This window comes from Bos indicus, chromosome 4 (assembly GCF_029378745.1).
Source record: "Bos indicus isolate NIAB-ARS_2022 breed Sahiwal x Tharparkar chromosome 4, NIAB-ARS_B.indTharparkar_mat_pri_1.0, whole genome shotgun sequence".
Taxonomy (NCBI): domain Eukaryota; kingdom Metazoa; phylum Chordata; class Mammalia; order Artiodactyla; family Bovidae; genus Bos; species Bos indicus.
The window spans coordinates 8,510,483-8,527,561 of NC_091763.1; the positions used below are offsets into that span (position 1 = coordinate 8,510,483).

At 40.5% G+C, this 17,079-nt stretch overlaps 1 protein-coding gene across 8 annotated transcripts in view; it reads left to right on the top strand.

The window, feature by feature from the left end:
* CDK14 (cyclin dependent kinase 14) overlaps positions 1–17,079 on the top strand; it is a 665,059-nt gene that overhangs the window by 199,157 nt on the left and 448,823 nt on the right. For all 8 annotated transcript variants that reach the window (XM_070787460.1, XM_070787461.1, XM_070787457.1 and 5 more), the window contains one exon: positions 12,776–12,855. In XM_070787460.1, coding sequence (XP_070643561.1) covers positions 12,776–12,855 — 80 coding nt within the window. The remainder of the gene's footprint in view (positions 1–12,775; positions 12,856–17,079) is intronic.

Sequence of the window (17,079 nt, forward strand, 5' to 3'; positions counted from 1 at the left end):
TCCAGCTGGAAATTTTAGGACAGATGATCCACTCAGATGATTTCTGAGTAAGTCAAAATAGAAAGAAAAATAGTGTTCTAGGAGTTCATACAGAGAAGGCAGTGGCACCCCACTCCAGTACTCTTGCCTGGAAAATCCCATGGGCGGAGGAGCCTGGTGGGCTGCAGTCCATGGGGTCGCGAAGAGTTGGACATGACCTAGCGACTTCATTTTAACTTTTCACTTTCATGCATTGGAGAAGGAAATGGCAACCCACTCCAGTGTTCTTGCCTGGAGAATCCCAGGGATGGGGGAGCCTGGTGGGTTGCCGTCTATGGGGTCACACAGAGTCGGACACGACTGAAGTGACTTAGCAGCAGCAGCAGCAAGAGTTCATAAAAGATTATGTCATACCTAAATAACTTTAATTCTTCTTTTTGAGGAGATAGTTAAGCTAGTGGACTGGAACACTGTAAATGCTGGATATCTGCTTGTTTTTCCAACATGGGTAAATGTTCTGATTATGTTCTGGTAGGTTAGACGGCCACAGACAATTGAGTGATCTGCTGTTTCTGGTGGTAGATTTAAAACAGGCTGGTCAAAGTGGTAGGATTTTGAGTACTTCTTTTATAAGGTAAAGGGTTGACTCATTCATTCACCACTGAACACTGTGTAATACATGCAAATTTTCCAGAACAGTCCAGTGGTAGAGGTAGAAGGTCAGTGTAGTGGTTTGGGACAGAGTGGCCATGGAGAGGAAGGGCTGGGTTAGAGAGTCTGAAAGGGAAAAGGGAAGGAGGAAGGAGAGAGAGAGAAAAAAAGAGAAGACAGTCAATGAAGCCAGGTCCCCCTAGAGGGGATGGGATGGGTGTCGAAAGCGTGGTGTCAAAGAGCACTGCCCTGGGGACTCCTTGGTAGCTTCCAGTGGCTAAGACTCCACACGCCCAGCTCTCAGGACTGATGCTGAAGCTGAAGCTCCAGTACTTTGGCCACCTGATGCACAGAGGCAACTCATTGGAAAAGACCCTGATGCTGGGAAGGATTGAAGGTGGGAGGAGAATGGAGCGACGAAGGATGAGATGGTTGGATAGCATCACCAACTCAATAGACATGAGTTTGAGCAAACTCTGGGAGATGGTGAAGGACAGAGAACCCTGGTGTGCTGCAGTCCATGGGGTTGCAAAGAGTCGGACATGACTGTACAGCTGAACAACAACAAATGGGTTTTAAAATGTAGACAGCAGTGAGATCCTGTACTTTGGTCTCTTGCACAGCTGCTGGGCTGGCCCTAACCCACTCCAGGCCTTGCCTCACACACACAGGGGTGGCTTTGCTGAGTAACAGCCAAGACAGGATGGACTTGCCTCTGCCTCACACGGCAAGTGTGGGGTCTGGCTGCTCACTGCTCAAAAGCCAGTGAAGAGGCCAGGTTGGTGGAAAGGAATTTTGCTTTTTTTTGGATGCCCGCAACCGGTCCAAAGGCCGCCGGTCCCCCCACTCCCACAGCCTGCTGACAGCCAGCGCATAGAGCTTTTATAGACAGAGGGAGGGGGCTCCATGCAGAAACAGCACTGGCAGCTTTGACAGTCATCTTCAAATTGGTCACTGGGGTCTGATCAGTGTCCGTTTGGTTGTTTTAGCTTCAGTTCTAGGGTCAGTTTGTTTCTAATTTTTTTTTTTTTTTGAGGTCATTTCACGGAATTGTGGCAGCTTGTGTCATGGGTAGAGTCTGGTCATCATGCAGTTAACTTTTTCAGCCTGGTGGAGGTTTCAGTATCTATAAGACAGCTCACAGGATATGGCTCAGAGGAACTAAAGCCTTTGAAAAGCTATTGCCCTTGAGACGGAACCAAAGGTCCTTGACTTTAATGAACATATTATTATTTGGTCTCCTTTGACTATTTTGCTTTGTTTCTGTGTTTTCTCACTTCTCTGACTATAAATTTATCCTTTGGCTGAAGGTTTTCCATAGACAAAAGGCAGACTGAGGACGTGGGGTTCAAGGACCATAGGGTTCTGCTCCATTTCAGTACCTCTGTTTGCTACAGCGCTCAGCCGGTTCAGTCTCTCAGTCATGTCCACTCTTTGTGACCCCATGAACTGCAGCACACCAGGCCTCCCTGTCCATCACCAACTCCCGGAGTTTACCCAAACCCAAGTCCATTGAATCTGTGATGCCATCCAACCTTCCTCCTCTGTCGTCCCCTTCTCCTCCTGCCCCCAATCTTTCCCAGCATCAGGGTCTTTTCTAATGAGTCAGCTCTTCGCATCAGGTGGCCAAAGTATTGGAGTTTCAGCTTCAGCATCAGTCCTTCCAATGGATATTCAGCACTACCTGTGGTATATAACTTCCCGGTTTTCTATCTACTGCTTGGTAATCTGTCTGTCTATCTGCCTGTCTGTCTATGTATTTATCTGTTACCACAGCACCACCCGTGGTATACAGCTCCCTTGCTGTATAGGTATACAGCTATAAGGTGTACAGCTCCTTGGTATACAGCCCCACCTCCCTTCTCGCTGCTCCCACTGTTGAGTTCCTTCAGTCTTTTCTCCATACCATAACGAGGGAGCTGCAGGCATGTAATTTAATCATGCTATCTCTTTTCTGAAGAGTCCCAGTGGTGTTTGTTTTAATCAGGCCTTTCTGTGGCCCTTAAGACCTCAGACCTCAGACCTTTCTGTGGCCCTCAGACCTCACTGAGGGTCTCACAGAGTATTTCTTACTCTGTCTCCTACTCTGTCCCTCCCCCTATCCTTCAGACTCTTTTCATGTCATCTAGATTTAGAATACCATTCTCTGATTCTACCTTTTTCTTAGTGTTTTCTTTACTCCTGCTTTAACGGAAAACTGGCTGTCTTGAGATTATTGCTTCCCTTGAACTCCTCCAATGATTCACACATTTTTATGTCTAGCTTAGATTTTTGTACTGAGACCCAGACTCATAAACACGAATGTTTCCCTTATGTCTGCACTTGGTCACTTCTAGACTACTTTCCTCCCAAACAGACTCTTGGATCTCTGTCTAAATCTCTTCTGTAGTTTCCCTTGCCTCAGTACACATACTTCTACCCACGCAGACATTGCAGTCAGGACATGTGGAATCATCCTTCACCACTTGCCCTACACCCAATCCAGTTGATGCTTATAGACTGTTGAATCTGTCTTCAGAATATTGTTTTCCTTTTTCCCATTGCTTTTGCCAATGCTCTGGTTCTTGGTGGCGAGCATCTTTTCCCTGGACCAGAGCAGTCACTGTCCCACCTCCCTTCTCGCTGCTCCCACCGTTGGGTTCCTTCAGTCTCTTCTCCACACCATAGTGAGGGAGCTGCAGGCATGTAATTTAACCATGCTATCTCTTTTTCTGAAGAGTCCCAGTGGTGTTTGTTTTAATCAGGCCTTTCTGTGGCCCTTAAGGACCTCTGTGATCAAGCTTTCCTGCCTTCTCTCCACGTTCCCCCATCCATGCACCCTACCCCCCAGTGACAACAAGCCTCAGCCACTCTTTCTTATATTTTTGTTTAATGCATTGTGTTCTCTGCCTCTGGGCTTTTGTACAGGTTGTTCCATCTGCCTGGAATGTTATTTACTTCCTCTTGCTATATTTCTTGTTTCAGCTCAAATGTCACACTTTCAGAAAATCCTTCTCTAACTGTCTCAAATAGGTTATTTTTTTAAAGAAAAACTGAGGTACAGTCAATTTACAATGTTTTAGGTGTAGAAAGTGATTCAGGTATACATATGTATATATCCTTTTTTAGACTTTTTTCCCATTTTAGAAGATATTGAATATAGTTCTCTGTGCTGCACAATAGGTCTTTATTGCTTATCTATTTTATTTATAGTAGTTTGTATCTGTTAATCCCAATTCCTAATTTATCCCTCCCCTACTTTTTCCTTTTGGAAGCATAAGTTTGTTTTCTGTTAGTCTATTCTGCAAGTAGAAGGCAATGGCACCCCACCCCAGTACTCTTGCCTGGAAAATCTCATGGACGGAGGAGCCTGGTGGGCTGCAGTCCATGGGGTCGCTAAGAGTCGGACGTGACTGAGCGACTTCACTTTCACTTTTCACTTTCATGCATTGGAGAAGGACATGACAACCCACTCCAGTGTTCTAGCCTGGAGAATCCCAGGGACGGGGGAGCCTGGTGGGCTGCCGTCTATGGGGCTGCACAGAGTCAGACCAGCGACTTAGCAGCAGCAGCATTCTGTAAGTAAGTTCATTTGTATTTCTGTTAAAATAGGTTCTTTATCTTTTTTATGGCATGCTGTGATTTCCTTCATGGCATTTATCTCAATTTCTATTGGGAGTTTGTTTTCATTTTTAAAGAACATACTATAGAAAATTAGAAGAGACTGGAGTTTTCATAACTCCCCATGATGCCGTCCTTGACAGCCTGTGTATTTCGTCTGTCTTCATTCCTCCCAGTTATTTTGAAACAAACCCTAAACATCATTGTATATTTTTTCTTTGAAAGATAAGAACCTTGTTTTAGATAAGCACCTAATCACAATACCATTATCAAGTATAAAAATTTTAGCAATTTTTTAAATCGTCAAATATATAGTCAGTGTTAAAATTAGCTTTGTTGGAATCAAGATAACATTGCAGTTCATTTCAGTTAGTTGATATCTCTCTCTTTTAAGTTGTGGGCTTTCCCCCACCTTTTTTTTCTTGAAATTTATTTGTTGAAGAAACAGGTTCCTATCCCTATAGTTTCCTATAGTGTAGACTTTTCTCACTCTATCCCAATAAGAAATGGTGTTATTTATTTAATAAATTGTTCCTTTGTTTTCTTAAAATAAGGGATTAGATGATACTTGGTCACATTCAGATTGAATTGATTCCACTGAGGTGCATGAGTGCTCCCATCAGGAGGCACTTAATATCTGGTAGCTTTTTTGTGTGATTTCAGCAGCTGTTAATGTTGATATTCAGATTTTGTCATTTCCCCTTCATTTTTCACATGATGCGTCTCTACAGAGAAATTTCACATATCCACTATCCGATCACACTGAGGTGTAGTGTGTATGGCACGCTGCAGTCAGTCCATGGAGTCGCAAAGAGTCAAAGCAACTTAGCAACTGAACAGTGACAACACGTAGTATATAGGAAGGTATATGAAAAGGGAAGCGAATGCTTGACATGTTCTCTTTAACAGTTTTTAAACTAATGCGTGGGATCCATAGTACGCTCCAAATGTAACTCATGAGTTTCTTCTAAAGTCTCATTATAGGGGACTTCCCTGGTGGTCTGGTGGTTAAGACCTCACCTTCCAATGTAGGGAGTGCAGGTTTGATTCCTGCTTAGGGAGGTAAGATCCCACATTTCCTCATGGCCAAAAAACTGGAACATAAGCCGCAGAAGCAGTAGTGTAACAAATTCAATAAAGACTTTTAAAATGGTCCACATCAGAAGCTGCCCTATAGCACAGTGAGCTCAGCCCAGTGCTCTGTGATGGTGAGTTCGGGGTGGGTTAGGGGTGGGTTCGGGGGATTGGGTATAAGGGTTGGAAGGGACGTTCAAAATGAAGGGATATATGTATACTGAGGGCTGATTACCTTGTTGTATGGCAGAAAGTAACACAACATTTTAAAGCAATTATTCTCCAATGAAAAATAAACTGAAAAAAAGAAAAAGAAACTTAAAAATGATCCACATCAAAAAAAAATCTTAAAAAAATAGAACTTATAAGTAAATAATATCTCATTGTATATGAAAAACACCAATACAGTATACTAACGCATATATATGGAATTTAGAAAGATGGTAACGATAACCCTGTATACAAGACAGCAAAAGAGACACTGATGTATAGAACAGGCTTATGGACTCTGTGGGAGAGGGAAAGGGTGGGAAGATTTGGGAGAATGGCATTGAAACATGTGAAATGTCATATATGAAACGAGATGCCAGTCCAGGTTCAATGCACGATGCTGGATGCTTGGGGCTGGTGCACTGGGACGACCCAGAGGGATGGTATGGGGAGGGAGGAGGGAGGAGGGTTCAGGATGGGTTCTTAAATTTGTAAGGAATATATTAAATTAAAAAAAAATTAAAAAAAAATAAGTAAATAATATCTCATTGTAAACTTATTGATTTAAACATATTTACTGCCTTTCAATCACAGGTATTAGTTTAGTGATGGTTAAATTGTCCTGTTTTTGGCAAGCGAGCATCTCCTGCCCCCCTTTGATTAGCTGTCTTTGTAGATACATGTTTTACATCTATCTCCTCCGTGAGCCGTGAGTGCAGGGACCGTGTCTGGGTTGTTTATTCTTTATCCCCAGCACAGCTTAACATTCTCTCCATTAGTATTTGTTGAATAGGAGGCAGGATAGTAAAACTTCATTAAGTGGAGGGCTGTCTTGAGGAAGAGCATTTAGTTTAGTCTTTGTGGACTCAGAACTTGATTGAGAGAGTAGAAGTTACAGGAAGCCAATTTTGGCTGAACATAAAGAGGGACTAAAAAATGTGGACGTTTTAGGGGATTTGAGTTCCAACAAAGTCTTCTGAGGGAGTGCTTTGTTCCTGGGAGTGACAATCAACCCAGTAAGAATTTTTTCGTTTTGAGTGATCACTGAGTTTACTTCTGTTTTTTTAAATTAGTTTTTATAAATTGAAGTATAGTTGATTGACAGTATTGTGCCAATCTCTGCTGTACAGCAAACTGACTCACTTCTCAGTTACGTTATACACATGTATACATTCTTGGTTGTGTTTTTTCCATTGTGTTTATCACAGGATAGTGAAAATGGTTCCCTGTGCTGTACAGCAGGACCTTGTTTATCCATCCTAAATGTAATAGTTTGCATCTGCCAACCCCAAATTCCCAGTCCATACCCTCCCTCCACTGAGGTTACTTTTTTAAAGTTCTAAGATTCTCAAATCCTTTACTGACAGACTTTATTTTAGGAAAAATGCAAGTTTTAAGTTATTGAAATGTAATTGTTTTCTTTTCTCCCAGAAACAATATATATTCCTCTAATTTTATGTTTCAAAGTATTATGAGTTTGTACATTTAATGAAGCATCATTATCAATATTTTATCAAACGTACAATCTCATAATAATTGTTGGTTGAGTGCACCCTTTTTCTCATTGCATTAAATTATTAGACTTTTTGCATTGTTAATCATATCTTAATAAATAACCATTATGCCATTCTTTTATAAATCTTTTTTTTTATTTAAAAAAAGAAATCAATTCAACAGAAATAACATTAGTCTTCTTCCTGTTTTTTCTGTATTGTTTTGATAAAGATTAGGGTGAGGTGTGATTACTGACAACTTACCTTGAAATTCTAAATTTACTTTTCCAGAATAAATAATGTACTTTTAGAGTATTTCTGAATATCAAAGGTTAAATAGTACTGAGATGGTTTCTCTTTTATACCTGAGTGAAAATTGAATTTAGGCGGAGATGGTAAGACCATGAATATTTAGTTGCCTTTAATTTTTGAAGTGTGTATGTGATACAGTATCATCAGCATTCCAACCAGTGTCTTAAGAGAGAACAAATGAAAGAAACACTGATGCTAAAACCTTTAAAATATTTTTAATGACTTTGCCAAAAAGGTGTAAGTTCAGTTCAAAATATTGTCTTGGATGTGCTCAGCCTTGCTATTGCCACTCTCTCAGTAGTAAGTACATTTCCTTCTGTTGCTTTAAACCAATACAGCGAGGAAACAAAAGCTGTGTATCTCCGTGCACTCGGTATTATTTTCCATAGCAGTTTCTCTTGAGACAGACTCATAATGGAAGAGAGAGGCAGAATATATTAAATTTGCCAGAGTATGTTAAATTTCTTTTAGGTGTATTGCCTTAATTTCCTTTATATCCTCTAGACATAATTTCTCCTAGATGTTAGCACATGAACACTATTTTCAGAGATGACCTAGATAATGTTTGTTATTTTGTTTTATTGTACAAAGTTACCTTACGAATTTGCGGTAACTAATCTGATAGAAAACCTTTAGGCTTTCCTTTGAGAATTGTCCATTAGGAAATTCTCTTCGTGCATCGTCTTTTGAGCCTGGAAAATTGACCCTGAGTGGGAAAGTTTTGCTTTGTAGGGTTCATGAAATGTCAAAATAGTACATGCGTGCAAAAATGAATAGGCCATTCTCCTTATTCAGAACTTCTCCGTCTTGCTTCACCCACACAAGATAATTTTATTATTTACAGACTTATGGGCACACATATCTGTGGACAGAATTTCTGAAGTTGGCAGAGATTTGGATTTGTGGTTAGAACCAGTTTGAAATCACACGTCCTTGAGCATGCAGCGAGCTTCACAGGGAGGCCAAGCTGGGAATGGCAGTTCTTGGAAGAATTAGAGACTGATAGCTAGTCTCTGAAATTAAAACAGCTCCCTGTATGGCTTAGAACAGCTAGACATGAGCCTGGCAATTTCTCCAGCAGAAGGTTCTGTGGTAGTATTAACACAATTTAAAGCATTTTAAAAATGTTATTTACCTGGGTTAATGTCTCCGTTGCCAATCAAGTCTTGATTGCCTTCTATTCATTAGCCTTTGATTTAATTAATAAGACTTGTTAAAGAGGAATCTTCAGTGTTTTCCTGTAAACAGCTCTAATTTATTGATTCAATTTGAATTTTGTAATTATTCTAAAGAACTTAAATCAATGTTTGAAGTATATGTTTTGCATATTTAATTAAACAGTTTAACTACACAAAGTAATTATTAGATATGCTCCAAAGGTTGAACATTAGAATATTTGTAATTATTTTTTCAAAAGATACCTTTTCCAAAAGTTGAGCCAGTGACTTAATGTTTTTACTAGACTATGCTGAGGGATTCAGTAGTTAGTGAGTGTCTAGACGTGTGGAGAAAAATTAAGAAAACAGTCACAGTGACTCCTAGGTTAAAGAACAATTTGATGATCAATATGGTTCTTAATGGGAAACCAATTAAGCAGTTGAAAAAGAGGGAGAAACTGATTAGCGGTCTGAGCTCAGATTATTGAAGATACTGAGGGGTTTGAAACAGGTCTGTTGGGTGAAAAAGGTTAATTAACAAAGCATTCTATAAATTCTAAAACCTTAAGGAAATGAAAATTTTATATATCTGCATGCATCATCAAAAACAAAGAGACTCCACCTTTAATTTGAAAAAAGAAAATATTTATTTGTTTGGCTGAACTCTCCAGCACGTGGATCTTCGTTCCCCAACCAAGGATTGAACCCATGGCCCCTGCAGTGGAAGTATGGAGTCTTAACTGATGGACCGCCAGGGAAGTCCCAAAATAAATATTTAAACTCAAACATTGAGAGTTTTGTGATTGACAGGAACATGCCAAATAGATGACCAACAAGGACCTACTGTTAAAAAATTAAATGTGAAAGAAGATATTGAAATCTTTTAAAAAATGTGATATTTCTGAAATCTTTGAAAGCAATAATTTTTACATTTTATTCTTGAATTATCTTGCAAATGTAAGGAAAGAAATGTTAGTATATTAACATTTTTAATATTCATTCAATCAAATATTTTGAGTGTATTCTGTATGTCAGATGGTTTTAGGCATTGGGCATGTAACAGTTAACAGAACAGAAGAAAGTTCCTTTGCTCCTAAATCTAATAGTCTAGTATAAATTTTAAGGAATTTTTTAGTTTCACATAAAATCCCAGTGTCTTTAACTCCTGTGATTATCATAACTATAGAAATTGATAGTTGGAGGTTTAACTCATGGAGCATTATGCTTCATAGTCAGGATTCCATTAACCCGGATCTTGTTCTTTCAGGCAGTTTATCATAGTAAATATGTTCAAGGTTTATTTCACCTCAGAAATGATGCACACGGTCTATGAGGTTGCTTAAAGGTGTTCCTTCTCTGGTTGCATTTAAAGTATCAAGGCTGGTTCAGTTAAAGGCTCATCGCCTTTCAGTGTATTACAGGGGAATCATAGCTTCATGGTCTGCATCTGTTTTAAGCATATAGCCTTCCAAAACCATAAATTCCCTATATTCCAGAATTCAGTTCGTGTAAGCCAGCAATCTCAAGGGAGATGGAAAAGCTTTGTGGGAAGAAGGCTCTGTGTGTGTATGTGTTATTGGTGATGGGAGACTATCTGTAAATGAAAGGAGAATTCCAAGCAGTTCTTGGCCTCAGTTCCCACCTCCTTAGGGAGCCAGTGATGAGCTCAGCTGGGCTGAGAAAATCTGTGCAGATGTCAATACTGACTGCATCCCAGCTTCAAGCCCGGCTGGAGGCCTCCCTCAGCCGTAAAGAGCAAAGTGGAGAGGGCAAGGTACAGTCAGTCTCCAGTTGAACCCCATATGAATATTAATGTTTTACTTGCACCTGGTACCTAGAGCATAATCAGGATTAGAAAGACATCAAGGTGACATACTCAGGAGAAGAGAACTGCAGAGCAGAAAAGTGCCAGGCCTGTCCTCCCAGCTGAAACACAGGGGAAAATAAACCAGCCCCCTAACCCAGAGGAGACAGCACATTGCAGAGCCTTATAATCAGATGTCCTTTGATTACTGTAACCAGTAATGTATTTGAACAATCAGTTCAGTGAGGGATGCCATTAGGATGGCTGGGTTGTGATAAATCCCTGACCTTTCAAATTCTGTGTCTGTGGCAGGATTTTTTTTTTTTTAATAAAAAATAGACCAGTTGGATGCAGTTTACAAGAAAGAGACTTTCAGATTCTTTTTTTCAGACTCAGGCACTGGATTCTCTGGGACGCATGGGCTCTCTGTTGATTCCATAAGCTCTAAAGACTTGTGGTTGCAATTTAGACTACAGTGAGAACCGCTATTCCTCCATCAAGTTGGCCACATCAGTGGTCGATAACCTAGGATCTATCAGTAAAGGGGGAACCCAAGCTCCTATTTGCTATAGGTAGTAGAAATTGGTACAACCTGTGTGTAGGATAATTTCTTAATGTTCCACTAAAAAGCTTGTTGGACAAGGCGATGGCACCCTACTCCAGTACTCTTGCCTGGAAAATCACATGGACGGAGGAGCCTGGTGGGATTCAGTCCACGGGGTCGCTAAGATTCGGACACGACTGAGCGACTTCACTTTCACGCATTGGAGAAGGAAATAGCAACCCACTCCCGTGTTCTTGCCTGGAGAATCCCAGGGACAGGGGAGCCTGTTGGGCTGCCATCTATGCGGTCACACAGAATCGGACACGACTGAAGCGATTTAGCAGCAGCAGCAGCAGCAGAGGATTGGAATTAAGTTAAGCATACTACACTTAGACAAAGGAACACCCTGTGGTTTTCTAAAAACAAAAGACGATTTCTATGAGTTTATGAGGAAGTCACCCAAATATATTGAGAGATAAAAATAATATACACTGTACCCCGTATGGCATATTACCATTTGTATATGTGTGTGTTAAGTACACATATCAAGCTAAGTTACCTGAGTTAAGTGACCTCAGAGGGTGGGAGCTGGCTATGTCAGGGAGATTTACTTTTCATTACAGCTTTCTTGTAGCTTTTACATTTTTAATATGTGCTTATTTTACTTATTTTATTTAAGTATATTAGTATGAAATATGTTGGTAAGCCTAGTCAAGGTAAAAGTAGAACATTCAGCTAGAAGAATGTCTTTATTTTATTAACAGAATTGATTGTATAGAAAGTTACTTGCCTAGTGTAATCTTACTTTTAATTAGAGCTGATGCACATTTAGAATGTGTCTAGAAGAACCATCTGTTTTGTATGGGTCTTGTATAATTTTGTAATAGTAAAATATTCTTAACTTTTATTGTGATGATATATAGCATTATAAAACATCATCAGACTAAATACAACTTTAGGAGACTCTAGCTTAAGAAAATGGCAAAAAAGAGAGGAACAGGTGGTATTGATAGAGACAGAGAAAGAAGAGGGGAGAAGCAAGAAGCCAGGGTCAGTTTTCCATCTTTGGGGACTGAATGACGTCAGCTTAAGACTGGAAATGAAGTTCTTGTTGTTCAGTCACTCAGTCGTGTCCGACTCTTTCTGACCCCATGGACTGTAGCCTGACAGGCTCTTCTGTCCATGGAATTTCCTAGGTAAGAATACTGAAGTGTGTTGCCATTTCCTTCTCTAGGGGATCTTCCTGACCTAACCTGTGGTCTCCGGCTTGGCAGGCAGATTCTTTACCACTAAGCCACCTGGGAAGCCCTACAGACATTTGATCCTAAGAAACAAAGGAGCTATTGGAGAAATAAAGGGAGAGTGTTATTCTGAGTACTTGATTTTTAATTAATCTGAATAATTGATCAAACACAGTATTTTTTTTGTTAAGCACTAGTTACATGTTGGAAAGCACATTGAGTGAATCACAGAAAACTTGAGTTAAATCTTGGACTATGCAAGTGTGAATATTTAAAATGTGAATATTTGAAGTGTGAATATTTATGATGATGATATAGGGTTCCCAGCCTTACTGAAGTTAGTCTTGTTGTGGTGGCATAATTGAGTCACTGCCATTTTTAGTGCAAATCCATAAAATACAAATCGTAATGAAGACAATTAGAACAGTGTGTACTAAATCCCTTCAGTCGTTTCTGACTCTGCGACCCCATGGACTGTAGCCTGCCAGGCTCCTCTGTCCATGGGATTCTCCAGGCAAGACTACTGGATGGGTTGCCATGCCCTCCTCCAGGGGATCTTGCCAACCCAGGGGTCGAACCCGTGTCTTTTACGTCTCCTGCATTGGCAGGGAGGTTCTTTACCACTAGCGCCACCTGGGAAGCCCAATTAGAACCCTAACAAGACCATATGTTCATGGATTTCCTTCTCTTCTGTTTCTCCGTTTCTCCAGGGTGAATGGAAAGCTGGTAGCCCTGAAGGTGATCAGGCTGCAGGAAGAGGAAGGTACACCTTTTACAGCTATCAGGGAAGGTAGGCATTTTCCCCTGTTATCCTTGCTTTTGTGTTTGTGTGATGCCCATAACTGTTTAAATAGTATACACCTCTGAATATGCTGTTTCTAAAGTATATGGCTCTATTTCTAATTGGAATGTGTGAACTGAAATATAAAATCAGCACCTCTTACAATCACATCAAGTCATGTTAAATACAACTATCCTGCTGAGTATTCAGCTGTGGGGGGAAAAAAGTATGTGCTGATGGTGAGACTATAGCTGGCTGAGGGATTTTACACATCTGATTTTGTTTGCAGAGTTCTTAAGGCACATGTTAATCTAAAATTACTCTATACTCATGACTTTTAAGGAAACTTCTTAAAAATGGGGGGAATTATGCTATCTTATTAATCTTTTGTATTTCATCTTTCTTGATTTCTTTTTTCCTATTCTTTATTTTCTATTGGCTTTGCTTATTGATTTATAGATGCTCTTTATGTATCAGCATTATGTTGTAATATTTTTTTCTACTGTCATTTTTCTATAAAGTATTCTTATTTTTTTATATTAAAAAAATCCTTATTTTTGGCTGCACTGGGTCTTTGTTGCTGTGAGCTAGCTTTCTCTAGTTTGGGCTAGCAGGAGTTATTCTCTATTTGCCTTGGGCAGGCTCAGTAGTTGCAGCCCGCAGGCTTTGTTGCCTCATGGCATATGGGAGCTTCCAGGAGCAGGGATCAAACCCACGTGCCTTGCATTGCAAGGTGGATTCTTAACCATTAGACCACCAGGGAAGTCCTAAAAAGTCTTTTAAACAGTTATTTGTTACATTTAAATTTTTATAAAATAAAATTGCTCTATCTTTTGCTTTATACCTTCCTGCATAGTTTTCTACTTCAAGGGAATAAATCACCTTTTATTAGTGGGATCTTTTCAGTTCACTTTCAGAACTTTTACTTCTACTGCATGTTTTTATGGAAAAGGAAATGGCAACCCACTCCAGTGTTCTTGCCTGGAGAATCCCAGGGATGGGGGAGCCTGGTGGACTGCCGTCTCTGGGGTCACACAGAGTCGACATGACTGAAGTGACTTAGCAGCAGCAGCAGCATGTTTTTAAAGTATAAATGATCTTGAAATAAGACTTTGGTTTATTTTGGCTTTGCAGGAACTATGACTACTTGTCTGCTGATCCACAATAAGATAAATAATAATGATTTACTTCAGTAGTAGTATTAAGATATTGATGAACTGAATGTAGTATGTCACTGCTCTGATTTGTTTCCCTGACCAGGGAGTGAACCTGGGCCACAGCAGTGAAAGCCCAGTATCCTCACCACTGGGCCACCAGGGAGCTCCGAAGAAGTCTACTTCCTATTTTCACTTTCTCACCGTTCATTCTCCTTTTCCTCTCTCTTCAGTTTGGTTTCTGTCATTCCTGTTTAGCTGGAAATATTGGAAGGTTCATCAGTGAACTTCTTACTGTCACATACAATAGACACCTGTCTTATCTTATCCAGCCTTTTATCAGGTTGTATGTGGTTAAAACATTCTCTTCTATGAGACCAGATTTTCCAAGTAGGTAACTGTTTCTCTTTCTCTTGTGCTGTCTCCTTTTCTAAGTGTTACGGAGTTCCCCTAAACAGGGAAAGGACCTTCTTTTCTTTAATCAGCACTCTTTCCCATGTGATTTTATTCATTTCATGAGTTAAATAGTAACCATAATGTGATGACCAGCACATACCTCTCTTGAGCTAAGATTCTGTCTTTGTTTCCATTCTCACATATCCTTCTGCGTATGTGGCATTTCCTCTTGAATCCAGTAATATGTAAACATGAAAATATATCACTGTCAGGTGAGATTTATTCCAGGAATAAAATACTTGTGTTCAGTCTGATGAAACTGGAGACTACTAGCTGAGATAGGGCAGTGGGTTCCCGTTGACCTGTGAAGTTTAGTTATGGTACACTCTGAATGTTAGGAAGTAGGAGAGTGCCAAAGAGTTGCTGGGCCACGAGAGAAGCAGGAGGGGAGTGACTCTGGGCAGCAGGCATGCTCCTTAGCAGGTGGGGCATGTGCTGGAATTAACCAGCTTAACCATGCTGATGTCTTCCCAGATTCAAGGTTAAGAGGAAGTTCCTAGTGTTATCAGAAGATGCAGTTTTGACAGTTTGCTCCACCATGGGAAGCTCAAGAGAAGAAGCAAGAAGTAGGGTCATATTAAGGTTTTTGATGATCTGTCTATTCATACTGGCTGGGTATGAGGCAAGGCCTTTGGGCACCTGGTATACCTTGAGATGAGCTTAGAAGCTGGCCCTGAGCTGTGGTTGTGTTGTAGAATGAGGGTATTGTAGTTGGGACCTGTTCTGTGGCTTAGAGGGCTTCTGAAGACTTTTGAGCTGAGTTTATTAGGAAGATAAATCTGGTATTAGAATATGATATAGATTAGAGGAGGAAACTGGAAGTGGATAAATCAGTCATTCAAAGCAGTGTAGATTTGAAATTATGAGAACTCAGGGTTTATTAGAAAGCAGGGACAAACAATGATGTTGTAGAGGAAAAAAGGTCAGATCTAGGTGAATGATTGGTTATAGGTGATTTCAGAGGGAAGTATCAATGGTTTTGAGTTTGAATGAGTTAAAAAAAAAATGGTGCCAGAGAGAGAAATAGCTTGTCATTGCACGGTCAGTTCAGTTCAGTTGCTCAGTCATTTCCGACTCTCCGTGACCCCATGAACCACAGCACACCAGGCCTCCCTGTCCATCACCAACTCCCGGAGTCCACCCAAACCCGTGTCCATTGAGTCGGTGATGCCATCCAGCCATCTCATCCTTTGTCGTCCATTTCTCCTACTGCCTTCAATCTTTCCTAGCATCAGAGTCTTTTCTAGTGAGTCAGCTCTTAACATCAGGTGGCCAAAGTATTGGAGTTACAGCTTCAAAATCAGTCCTACCAATGAACACCCAGGACTGATCTCCTTTAGGATGAACTGGTTGGATCTCCTTGCAGTCCAAGGGACTCTCAAGAGTCTTCTCTAACACCACAGTTCAAAAACATCAATTCTTCAGCACTCAGCTTTCTTTATAGTCCAACTCTCACATCCATACATGACTACTGGAAAAACCATAGCCTTGACTAGATGGACCTTTGTTGGCAAAGTAATGTCTCTGCTTTTGAATATGCTGTCTAGGTTGGTCATAACTTTCCTTCCAAGGAGTAAGCATCTTTTAATTTCATGGCTACAGTCATCATCTGCAGTTATTTTGGAGCCCCCCAAAATAAAGTCTGACACTGTTTCCACTGTTTCCCCATCTATTTCCCATGAAGTGATGGGACCAGATGCCATGATCTTAGTTTTCTGAATGTTGAGTTTTAAGCCAACTTTTTCACTCTCCTCTTTCACTTTCATCAAGAGGCTCTTTAGTTCTTCTTCACTTTCTGCCATCAGGGTGGTGTCATCTGCATTTCTGAGGTTATTGATATTTCTCCCAGCAATCTTGATTCCAGCTTGTGCTTCTTCCAGCCCAGCATTTCTCATGATATACTCTGCATGTAAGTTAAATAAGCAAGGTGACAATATACAGCCTTGATGGACTCCTTTTCCTATTTGCAACCAGTATGTTGTTCCGTGTCCAGTTCTAACTGTTGCTTCCTGACCTGCATACAGGTTTCTCAAGAGGCAGGTCAGGTGATCTGGTATTCCCATCTCTTTTAGAATTTTCCACAGTTTATTGTGATCCACACAGTCAAAGGCTTTGGCATAGTCAATAAAGCAGAAATAGATGTTTTTCTGGAACTCTCTTGCTTTTTTAATGATCCAGCGGATGTTAGCAATTTGACCTCTGGTTCCTCTGCCTTTTCTAAAACCAGCTTGAACATCTGGAAGTTCACGGTTCATGTGTTGCTGAAGTCTGGCTTGGAGAATTTTGAGCATTATTTTACTAGCGTGTGAGATGAGTGCAATTGTGCGGTAGTTTGAGAATTCTTTGGCATTGCCTTTCTTTGGGATTGGAATGAAAACTGACCTTTTCCAGTCCTGTGGCCACTGCTGAGTTTTCCAAATTTGCTGGCATACTGAGTGCAGCACTTTAACAGTATCATCTTCCAGGATTTGAAGTAGCGCAACTGGAATTCCATTACCTCCACTAGCTTTGTTCGTAGTGAGGCTTCCTAAGGCCCACTTGACGTCACATTCCAGGATGTCTGGCTCTAGGTGGGTGATCACACCATCGTGATTATCTGGGTCGTAAGGATCTTTTTTGTACA